The sequence below is a fragment of the Carassius auratus genome, chromosome 50 (assembly GCF_003368295.1).
Source record: "Carassius auratus strain Wakin chromosome 50, ASM336829v1, whole genome shotgun sequence".
NCBI lineage: Eukaryota > Metazoa > Chordata > Actinopteri > Cypriniformes > Cyprinidae > Carassius > Carassius auratus.
Window position 1 is genome coordinate 12,750,510 of NC_039292.1, and position 11,994 is coordinate 12,762,503.

Sequence of the window (11,994 nt, forward strand, 5' to 3'; positions counted from 1 at the left end):
TGACCTTAGTGTATATCTTTGATGTTCTGTTGTCCTATGGTGGTTTGAAATTTATACACTATGCTTTAAATAAAAATTTTACTTTTATGGGTCACCGTGTTGGGTACAGTTATGGTCCTTTCATGAAGTGAGTTTTTGTACGTACTTAATCGATTTGTTAAGAAGTGGAAATGATGACATCTGCTGTCTCTTGTGTGTACTAACAATTGTAACCTTAGCACCACAGTTGACAGATGGAGACTTCTGATTGGTGGACTGTTAGTTCATAAGAAACTTTGTTTGTTTGAGATCTGTTTAACTCCCAGAAGAAGGCATGTAGCCAAAAGGCGTTGGAGTTTTTTAACTTAATATCTAAATATACATACTATCGGCATCTAGTCATAGTTGATTAAGGCCTCAATTAATTAGCCTCAAAGGAGCCAAATTGCTTTATTAGACTTTTAATTAAGAGAAAATGTCCCAAAGCAGCTCTGAACATCTGGACAGCATATGAAGCCAATGCTCTCTGTAGGGCATCAGACTTGTCATAAAAGCTGTGTCATAAAAAATAGCCAAAGCGATTTGCTTCAGTATCTCAAAGACCCTTAACACCCTTATGTTCTTGTGTCCCAAGGATGCCATTGATATCAGATTTTTTTTCTACGCCCGCTGTTGAGTACTACTTGAGGTATTTTCTCAGTCTCACCTTACAAATGGTTTTCAAAAGCAAAAATGCTATGAAATGCACATATTTTGTGGGAAAGTGCGGCATACTAGAGCAAAGCAATTTTTAAAATCTTAATAGGGTGGTGAAATTTTTAGATTTCTAGTCATTTTTAAGTCATCCTCGTTGAGAACCAATGCACTAAAGTGTACCATATCTGTGGAATGTGTTATTATTTCCACCTAGTGGCCAGTTCATTGAACAACACGTTTGTATGTTCTCTATTTTTCACAGGAAGGAGGCGAATGATATGAAATACACAGCTGAGATGGTAAAGGAGGCCTTGCAGCAGGCTTATCATGCTCAGAGTTCAGTAACCGAGGAACTGAAACAGGCCACTGCTGACATCAAGGGAACGCAACACTTGCTGGTCTCGGTAGTGACTCGGTTACAAGTCATTTGTTCCAAGGGGATGATTTTAGGCTTGTTTTCAACATTATCAATATGGTGCATTTGGAAGTTTTATTTGAAGCCACTTTATGTGACTCTTTTGTAAAAAAGGTGGAGTCAGAGACGTCCGACTCAGAGCTAAAAGTGAGTAACGCCACCCGCAGGCTCCTGAAATTACAAAGCGATGTAGCTCTGGTGAAAGAAAAGGCTATCAACACCTCCACCAGTGCCATCAACACAGAGAAAGAGGCTGATAGCATCAATCCACTGGCTGACCCGCTCAAAAAGGTGTCTGAATTACCTGGACATGTTATGTCGTCTTTGGTATTAGGTTTTGCATTTGTAACCTTTTTACATTTGTTATGTCTGGGTTAATACATTTTAAACATTGGAATTAAGACAAGAACTATCACACAACTGGTTCCAGTTTCATTTTTAGTGCTCTCACTTATGATGGGCACCACATTTTGGTGTTTTTCAGATCTGGAGAAGGGTTATGATTAGGGATGCACGATATTGGATTTTGGCCGATATTCGATATGCCGATATTTTCTAAATAATTTTGGCCGATGCCGATACCGATATCGATATATATACAAATATATACTGATAAATTTAAACTTTAATTTTACTGAAGAGAAATCCATGTATCTCTTCTGTACTGATTCTACCATAAATTTATTATTTTACAAATGTAGACAGACATTCACATCTGAAAAACAGGTCAATTAATTCACTTGGAGAATATCGGTTTGGCTCATCGGCAGAAATATTCATATCGGCCGATACCGATAATGGTCATTTTAAGCTTTTATCGGCCGATACCGATGTTGTGCCGATATTATCGTGCATCCCTAGTTATGATGAATATCAGAAGCTGCTGGAGGACAAGTCAAATGAGCTGGTGGATCTGGAGAAGGCTGTGAAAGAACTGCTTCAGGAGATCAGTCACAAAGTCACCGTCTACAGCACCTGTCTGTTTTAACACTACTACAGACTGCATTAGGAAAATATATTAAATTACCTTCTGTGTCGAATCCCTGAGAAGTTTCTGTGAGTTTTACATCTGTTACAGCTACAGTTTTACCCATACGTTTATATTGTAAGGGTATTACACACTTTTATGACCACAAGAGAATGTCATTTGGATTTTAAAACATAGCAGACCAAAGAGTGAATGTAAGATATAGAACTAGGAGACTGCAATTTCAGTCGGCTCATTGTTTCAATTTAAGATGACAATTAAAATGTAAAATAAAATATGTAATTTTTTTACTTTTCATTTACTGATATCTGGACCAACTTGTAAATTCCATGAAAATTCAGTCAGAATAAACTCAAGCGAGAAATACAATGTGAAACGGTGTTATTGTTATAGTGTGAATTTGTTTGTATAAAATACAATCTGAGCACATGACTGCATTCTTACTAAACCTTAAAAGATGGAAGTAAAAGTGGAGACTTGTGTATTGTGGAAGAATCACTCTATATTAAAAAATATATTTACATTGTTTATTTTCAATTGCTTGTTTTATTGCTATAATATGATCATGGATATGGTGCTGTGCTGGACCTGGAGATGGCTGTAGAGTGTACTTTGATGATGAGGCTCTTAGGCTGTAGCTCTGACAATGCTGCTCAATGTGGTCATTAAATAACCATATCATAAGAGATGTTTGCTTGAGAATCAGACACTGCTCATGCTGTATATTTTATTACATTATAGGGAGTTTAAGTAATTGTGATTAACTTCATTAAGTGAAGGATTCATCAGACGTTATAGTAAATTTAAATTGTTGGGATTAACAAACTTTATTAAAGGGTTACCCCACTGCAAAATGCAGAAACTATTCTTACAATGCTTTTCATACTTTACTGGACCTTGACACTGTTGTTTACCTGGCAGTCTGGGACAGTCTCAAGCCTCCCAATTTTCTAGCGGGCGGCAAGTATAGAAGTCCAACTGGGATTACTCTCACCCACATCTGATGGGAGATTAAGATTTACTGCATTAGATGGGTAAGCCTAGCCGGGTGGGGAGACAGAAAAGGAAAACCGGTAACACTTTAGAATAAGGTTCCATTAGTTAATGTTAGTTAATGTATTAATTAACATGAACAAACAATGAATAATACATTTATTACTGTATTTAATCATCTTCGTTAATGAAAATACAGTTATTCATTGTTAGTTCATGGTAATTCACAGTGCATTAACTAATGTTAACAAGCACAACTCATAATAAAAGAATATGATCATATTTAATAATGAGATCCCCTACAAACTCAGAAAATTCCTCCACAAAACCTTTAGTTAAATGAGGTGGCCAATACAAGGTTCAGGCCAGACAAGTTGTAGTAGCTGAGCTTCAAAGATCTTTTTGCTTTAATTACTGCCTCAATTCGGCGTGGCATGGAGGCGATCAGTTTATGCCACTGCTGAGTTGGTATGGGAGCCCATTTTATTTGACAGCGGCCTTCAGTTCATCTGCATTTTTGGTCACTTGTTTCTCATTTTCCTCAACAATAGCCGATAGAGAATCTGGGGTTCATGTCTGGTCAGTTAGTCAAGCACACTAACACAATGGTCATTTAACCAACTTTTGCTGCTTTTGGCAGTGTGGGCAGGGGTCAAATCCTGCTGGAAAATGAAATCAGCATCTTCAAAATGCTGGTCAGCAGAAGGAAGCATGAAGTGCTCCAAAATCTCTTGGCAAATGGGTGCAGTGACTTTGGTTTTCAAAAATCACAATGGACCAACACCAGCAGATGACATGGATGCGCCTCGAATCATCACAGACTGTGGAAACTTAGCACCTTGTGGACCTTGGTTTCTAAATGAAATACAAAACTTGCTCTCATCTGAAAAGATGACTTTGGACCACTGGGCAACAATCCAGTTCTTCTTCTCCTTAGCCAAGGTAAGACGACTCTGATGATGTCTGTGGTTCCTTGATACATCTGTGTGTGGTGGCTCTTGATGCCTTGACCCCAGCCTCAGTCCTTGTGAGGTTCACTAAATTTTTTAAATTGATTTAGCTTGACAATCCTCATAAGGCTGCGGTTCCTTCAGTTGGTTGTGCATCTTTTTCTTCCACAATTGTTCCTTCCACTCAACTTTCTGTAAACATGCTTGGGATACAGCACTCTGTGAACAGTCAGCTTCTTTGGCAATAAATGTTTCTGGCTTACCCTCCTTGTGAAGGGTGTCAATGATTGTCTTCTGGACAACTGTTAGAGCAGCAGACTTCCCCATGATTGTGTAGCCTAGTGAACCTAGTGAACTGAGAGAAGGCTCAGGAAACCTTTGCAGGTGTTTTGAGTTAATTCTAACCATATTCTAATTTACTGAGATATTGGTGGGTTTTGTTAAATGTGAGCCAAAATCATCACAATTAAAAGAACCAAAAACTACTTAAGTCTGTGTGCATTGAATTTATTTAATACACAAAATATGAGTCGAATTAGTGAAATAAATGAACTTTTCTACAACATTCTATTTTATTGAGATGCACCTGTACCTGAACTCTTACCTTTAGTCTGCACGTGTTAACTTTAGTCTAAAACTCTTACCTTTAGTCAACAACTATTAACTTTAGTCTATAACTCTTACCTGTATTAAACAGGATTTACCTCTACTCTACAACTCTTACCTGTATTTCACAGGACCTACCTGAAAACTTTCCTGTAGTCTGCGCCTGTTAACTTTAGTCTATAACTCTTACCTGTATTTTACATCTCTTACCTTTAGTCTACACCTCCTACATGTGTTTCACATGACCTAGCTAAAATCTTACCATTAGTCTACAAATCTTACCTGTACTCTATAATTTGTACCTTTAGTCTACAACTCCTACCTTTCATCTACAACTCTTAACCTCAGTCTACAACTCTTACCTGTACTTTACCACTTTAAAATTTAGTATACAACTCTAACCTGTTTTTCACAGGACCTACCTGAACTCTTATCTTTAGTCTACAACTCTTATCTTTAGTCTGCACCTGTTAACTTTAGTCTACAAGTCTTATCTGTATTTCACGGGACCTACCTGAACTCTTGCCTTTAGACTGCACCTGTAAGCTTAGTCTACAACTCTTACATTTAGTCTGCACCTGTTTTCTTTAGTCTACAACTCTTACCTTTATTCTGCACCTGTTAACTTTAGTCTACAACTCTTACCTGTATTTTATATGGCCTACCCAAACTCTTACCTGTATTTCAAGGGACCTTCTTGAACTCTTGCCTTTAGTATGCACCTGTAAACTTAGTCTACAACTCTTACATTTAGTCTGCACCTGTTTTCTTTAGTCTACAACTCTTAACTGTATTTTACATGGCTTACCTGAATTCTTACCTGTATTTCACGGGACCTACCTGAACTCTTGCCTTTAGTCTGCACCTGTAAACTTAGTCTACATCTCTTACATTTAGTCTGCACCTGTTAACTTTAGTCTACAACTCTTACCCTTATTTCACATGGCCTACCTGAAATCTTACCTGTATTTCACATGGCCTACCTGAACTCTTACCTTTAGTGTGCACCTGTTCACTTTAGACTACAATTCTTACCTTTACTCTGCACCTGTTAACTTTAGGCTACAACTCTTACCTGTACATTTTAACTCTTACCTGTATTCTACAGGACTTTCCTGTACTCTACTGCACTTACCTTTATTCTACAGCTCTTACCTGTATTTCACAGGACCTACCTGAACTCTTATCTGTAGTCTACAATGCTTACCTTTAGTCTGCACCTGTTAACTTTAGGCTACAACTCTTACCTGTTCATTATAACGCTTACCTGTATTCTACAGGACTTTCCTGTACTCTACAGCACTTACCTTTATTCTACAGCTCTTACCTGTATTTCACAGGACCTACCTGAAATCTTACCATAAGTCTAAAACTCTTGGGCTGGATTCACAAAACATATTTAAGAATAAAATTCTCCTTAACTGCCAATTTCTTCTTATTTTCTAACTTAAGAAAAATTTTAAGAACATTTTGTATTCCCCAAATAATCTTAAATATGTTATTATCTTTTTTCTTAAGATTGTTCTTAAGACAAAACCTAAGAAGAATTCAAATTCTTGAGAACGCATTTGCTGTAGAAGCGTGGGCTCACATAACGGAAGCGCTCACTCAGATGAAAGCGCAAAAACAGCACAAACTGAATGAAACGTATCACTGCAGCTTGAGACAGGCTATTGTAACAATAATTGTTCAAAAACAGGCCGCATTAAAAACATGAAGCTGAGCTCCAGTCAAAGTTGCGACAAAAATAAACAGTCTATGTTGCTTGCTTATTATGATTATTAGGGTAATCTACCAGAAGTGCAAGGAGACAATAGTGTGAGTTTAGCAGTGCTTCATGTGTTCATTCAGATAATGGCCGTTATTTTCTTTTTAAGAAAAAAATTAAGATGTTCTTGAGAATATATTTGAGAACTCATTAAGAATTTTTCAAGAATTGCACTTAAGAACATTCTTACGAACTTCGTGGATTTTATCTTAAGAAATGTCTTAATTTATTTCTTAAGAAGATTTTAGTGAATCCGGCCCCTTTCCTGTACTCTTAAACTTGCACCTTAAGTCTACAACTCTTACCTTTAGTCTACAAATTACAAATTACCTGTACTTGAAATACCTGAATTTGGAACTTTAGTCTACGACTCTTACTTACCTGTACTTTACAACTCTTGAATTTAGTATACAACTCTTACTTGTATTTAACAGGACCTATCTGATCTCTTAACTTTAGTCTACACCTGTTAAAGTGTAGACTTCCTCAGGTAGTACACCGTACTGCCTGAGTACGGGTTGGCAGTAACACATCCAGGACCATCACACTGAACACTGGGGCCCCCCAAAGATGTGTGTTGAGCCCCCTCTTCTTCACTCTACTGATCCATGACTGCACACCGTCACACAACTCCAACCTCTTCATTAAGTTTGCGGATGACACGACTGTGGTGGGTCTCATTAGCAACAAAGATGAGACAAACTACAGGAGTGAGGTGAGCCGTCTGGCCGGATGGTGTAGTCACAACTATCTCTCTCTGAACATGGAGAAGACGAAGGAGATTGTTCTTGACTTCAGGAGAGAACACACTCAGCACATTCCTCCAACCATCAACGGTGCGACTGTGAAGAGAGTGAGTAGCACCAAGTTCCTGGGTGTGCAAATCACAGAGGCCCTCTCCTGGACTGAAAACACAACAGCACTGGCCAAGAAATCATAGCGGCGTCTCTACTTCCTCCGCAAACTGAGAAGAGCCAGAGCCCCACCCTCCATCATGTACACCTTCTACAGAGGCACCATTGAGAGCATCCTGACGAGCTGCATCACTGTGTGGTATGGCGCCTGCAACACGTCCTGCTGAAAGACTCTGCAACGCATATTGAGAGCAGCTGAGAAGATCATTGGTGTCTCTCTCCCCTCCCTCCAAGACATGTACGGGACCCGTATCACTCGAAAAGCCCTCTGCATCGCAAGTGATCCCACCCACCTGTCACACAACTTCTTCAGTCTACTGCTATCAGGGAGGAGACTCCGGAGTCTGCAGGCCAGGACCAGCAGACTGAAGGACAGCTTCCTCCACCAGGCTGTCAGGAAGCTGAACTCGCTCCCGAAATTGCCCCTTCGTCCCTCTTCTGCACCAGGCACCACTGAACTTTGAATCCCCCCCCCCTCAGATCCCAGGTCCTTCCACCCTCCCCCCCACTAATATACGATGACATGCACCAGTCACTTTGTGCAGCATTGGTCTGCCCGCAACCTCATTCACCATGGAACTGACGTCATTCTACTACCACATCAGTCAGTTAAATAAAATAACTGCTCTTGAGCACTTTGTCAATTTAATCAGACTGAATAAGCTTCTTTTTTGCACTAAAAATCTTTCATCTGCACTGTTTGCTCACTTCACTGATTTGCACTCTATCTGCCATGTGATTTGCGCTGCTTTATTTAACTTAATTTTTATTTTATTTTATTATATGCCTTTTTTTACATTCCATTATTGTATAGTTGTATCTACATTTTATATTTGATCTAGATTTTTAGGCTCTACTGTTAATGTTATCTGTATGCACCGGGGGTCTGAGAGTAACGCAATTTTGATGCTCTGTATGTATGTACTGTACATGTGGAAGAATTGACAATAAAGCAGACTTAACTTGACTTGACTTAACTGTAGTCTACAACACTTAGTTTTTGTCTGTACCTGTTAATTTAAGTCTATAATTCTTACCTGTATTCTACAGGAGTTTCCTGTACTCTACAACTCTTACCTGTATTTCACAGGACCTACCTGAAATCTTACTATTAGTCTACAACACTTTCCTGTACTCTAGAACTTGTACATTTAGTCTGCACCAGTTAACTTCAGTCTACAATTCTTACATGTACTCTTAAACTTGTACCTTCAGTCTAAAACTATTACTTTTAGCCTGCAACTTAGCTGTACTCTAGAACTTGTACCTTTAGTCTACAACTTACCTGCGGTCCACAACCCTTACCTGTACTCTACAGCACCCCTTAGCAACTGCCATGAATGCACAAACATGTGCCATTTGAACTGAAGGCTACTTGGGCTTTACCACAGGCACACTGAGGAATACTTGTGGCCTGGACTGATGCCGCAGCGCTGAGTGGTGCATGTACTGCAGCCGCGGCACTGAGGGATGTCTGGGCTGTGGCGCTGGGGATGACTTGGATTGTGGCTCTTTGTCACGGTTGGTAAACCGTGGCGTCGTGTTTTGGACTATGTGGGTGGAGTGAGTGTGTGTCTTGCATCAGCACTGATTGTTACATGTGGGCGTCTCCCTTAATTGTTCATTATCACCAGCTGCAACTCATTACCCATTCCCTACTTATTGCCCTGTCTTTCGTCTTGTGTTTGTCAGAGCATTGTATGCAGTCCCAGTGTTACTTCCTGGTTCTCTCGTTCATGTTCTTCTTGTCTCGGAACCCCATCCACTCCTCACCTTCACGGCTCTCCCACCGCAGTTCCTGTGTCACACTCTCCTGCTGCCTACTCGCCAACACACCAGTGAGCATTGTCACTTACCGGATCGCTACCAGACCTACAGCATTCACCCAGTATCCTGTGTCCGTGTTATTTGTTTGTCTAACTGTCCAATAAATTCATATTAACTCTCACTTGCTTCCTCACCTCCTTCCAATCGTCACACTCTTGTAATGTGTTTTCTAGCACTCAAGGACAGGTAATCGGACTCATGAACACTTTGCCAGCACTACATTGTTAGCAGCCATAAAACTACAATTACATCAACTTACTATGCTGATTTTACATAGTTGAGGCAAAGTTTTACTATTATGCCTGGTTTTGTTGGGCATAAAATTATATTTTAACATTTACAGAAAAATGTAGAAATTACATGCATTATGCAACGTTAGAAATTACATTCATTATGCAACACTGAGACGATTCAACCCTTCTAAAATCCAGAGAGTGCATAGTTTTTAGAACGTAATTTGGGACAGAATTAGAGACTTCATGGGCAGTGGCCACGACATGCGCTGCTTCATGACAGAGATTACTTTACACAATGTGGGTTACATTGCTTTACTCTTATTCACTGCACAGAATCTCGTAAGGAGTAGTAGGTCGTCAGTTTACTTTTCATGAATGCCATGAATATGAACCTACTACTAATTTCAAATATTGCTTTTTTGCCTATAATATAGTATGGAAGTAGGCATATTCGAATGGTGGATGAAAGAAATCTCAGTCGCTCAGCCTGTGACAGGGACCTCAGGAAACTTTGGCCATGACAGGGGAGACCTCAAGCGTCATTGGCCGTCACAGGGACCTCACTGAGCGTTGGCTAAGACAGGGACCACAGGGAAGCAATGGCTTTGAAAGGGACTTCAGTGAGCATAAGCTGTTACAGCGACTTCTGGAAGTGTCAGTCACCACAGGTATCTCAGAAGCCATGGCCAAGTCTGGTACCTCAGGGCCAAACCTCGAGCCTCTAATATGACTAATGGCCATATATTGAGAAAGCTATGGTTCAGTGCTTGCCAAATTTGTCTTGCAGGCCCTAAAACTGTATGTGTGTGTATCTGTTATTGGACCAACTCAATTCAGATCTTACAATGTCTACAAATGAGCTGATGAGATGAAACAGATGTGTAAGCTGAGATAGACAAACAAAATGTGTGTGTGTGTGTGTGTGTGTGTGTCATGTAATATTTATTAAAATAACAAGATTTTGCTAAATAAATAATCTAGGTCATGTATTAAATTTTATATATAATCTGAGCTCAAATATGGAAGTGTGCTTAATGGGTATGTGACTTTAATAGGTATGTTTACCCTAATTTTAATGGCTATTAAGGCCACCTGCCTGCACAACTACATACACTCTACATGTGGCTATACTATACAACACTTACATATACTCTTACACTTACCTGTACTATATAACACTTACCTGTACTACACAACTCGTACCTTTATTATAAAACACTTACCTGTATTATACGACACTCAGCTCTCTCAGAACTGAAAACCAATGCTGCAGTGAAATACTTTTCTCCTACGACACTTACCTGCTCTCTGACACAAGTAATTGCTCATCGTAAACCTTACCAGTGATGGACAGACTTTCAGCAGCACATCTCTCACTCTTCAGCAACATTTCTGGAGGATCCTACAGCAAAAGAATGAACGTGCAAATTGATAAATTAATACATTGAATAAAATAAGTGGTTTCCTGATGTGTTTTATACTTAAAGTTTGTCTTGAGGAACTTTTTTTTAAATCTAGTTTCACTCTATTTTCTCTAATAAAGTCCCCCACACTGCTGTTTGTGTGTTCGTGTGTGTTTACTCTTAATAGCAAGATACTGAGCGCCACCTTGCGTCTGTATCATCATACTGCAACTGTATTTTAATCACAATATTACATTTCTATTGATGCAGCCATGCAAGTTTTGTACTGATCTGAAAATGTTATAAAAAAGTATAAGTAGCAGAAGTTAATGAAATTTACATAACACATCTACATAACAATAATTCGGTTCAAACGGAAAGCGCCTTAATGACTGATATGCAGATGAAAACATTAAAGCAATAGGAAAACGTTACATAAGAAACGAGCATCTGCTCGACTCACCAGCAGCTGCAGATGTGAAAGCAGATGAAGAAAGAGAAGCAGCACAAGATTAATCGTCGATCATTCAGTTCAAACATTGCGCTCTGTGACGACACAAACCGCTCTTAGAACGTTCACGCTACGCGTTCTGCTCGATTTACTCTTTCATTAAACAGTGAGGAAATCTAACATATACAAAAAAAAAAACATAAAATACTTCCTGTTCCCGAAAGTAAAAAAAAAAAAAAAAAAAAAAATACCCATTTCAAAATTCCATTGAGAATGAAGAACATATTTATATGTGTGAAGAAGGCTCATGTTGCATGTTTTGATAAATGTTTTTGATATTATATGGGCGAATTTAAAGCAGTTTGCCACAGAATCAGAAACTATGATAGAGCTGAATATTTTTGTTGTTGTTTGAAGTTGAAAGTTATTGATCTGTGTGTTTATAGGCTACCAATTTATAGCATTTACATAGGGTTGCACCTTCAGCAAGACCAAAAGGGACATACATTCATTACCCACGAAATAAAGTATATATATATATATATATATTTATATATATATATATAGTATAAAATAAATAACCTAACATGTAGGCCTATATAAAATGACCACTAGATGGCAGCATATAAAAGGTTTCTGGGGGCACCACCGCAAACCGCAACACAAAATATAAAACGATGAACAGGCATTAACAAGGGCTGTGTCCTGCAAAGTCAAGTGTGTTTACATTTCCATTTTATTTAGTTTCGTTAGAGCTAGGGTCCTTTA

The 11,994-nt window shown here is 38.9% G+C and overlaps 1 protein-coding gene across 1 annotated transcript; it reads left to right on the forward strand.

Annotated features, from left to right (window-relative positions):
* The first annotated feature begins 467 nt into the window (after positions 1-467).
* LOC113066464 (laminin subunit beta-1-like) lies at positions 468-2,299 on the forward strand. The gene is made up of 4 exons (XM_026238348.1): positions 468-667; positions 938-1,079; positions 1,205-1,407; positions 1,817-2,299. Exons 1-4 carry the CDS (start codon positions 615-617, stop codon positions 2,076-2,078), a joined length of 660 nt encoding a protein of 219 aa, XP_026094133.1. The 5' UTR covers positions 468-614; the 3' UTR covers positions 2,079-2,299.
* The last annotated feature ends 9,695 nt before the right edge of the window (positions 2,300-11,994 follow it).

Coding starts and splice junctions, on each gene's coding strand:
- LOC113066464 (XM_026238348.1), top strand. CDS start 615: ATGCCATTGATATCAGATTTTTTTTCTACGCCCGCTGTTGAGTACTAC. Junction 1,080..1,204: donor CGCAACACTTGCTGGTCTCG/GTAGTGACTCGG, acceptor TTTGTAAAAAAG/GTGGAGTCAGAGACGTCCGA. Junction 1,408..1,816: donor GAATTACCTGGACATGTTAT/GTCGTCTTTGGT, acceptor TCTGAAAAACAG/GTCAATTAATTCACTTGGAG.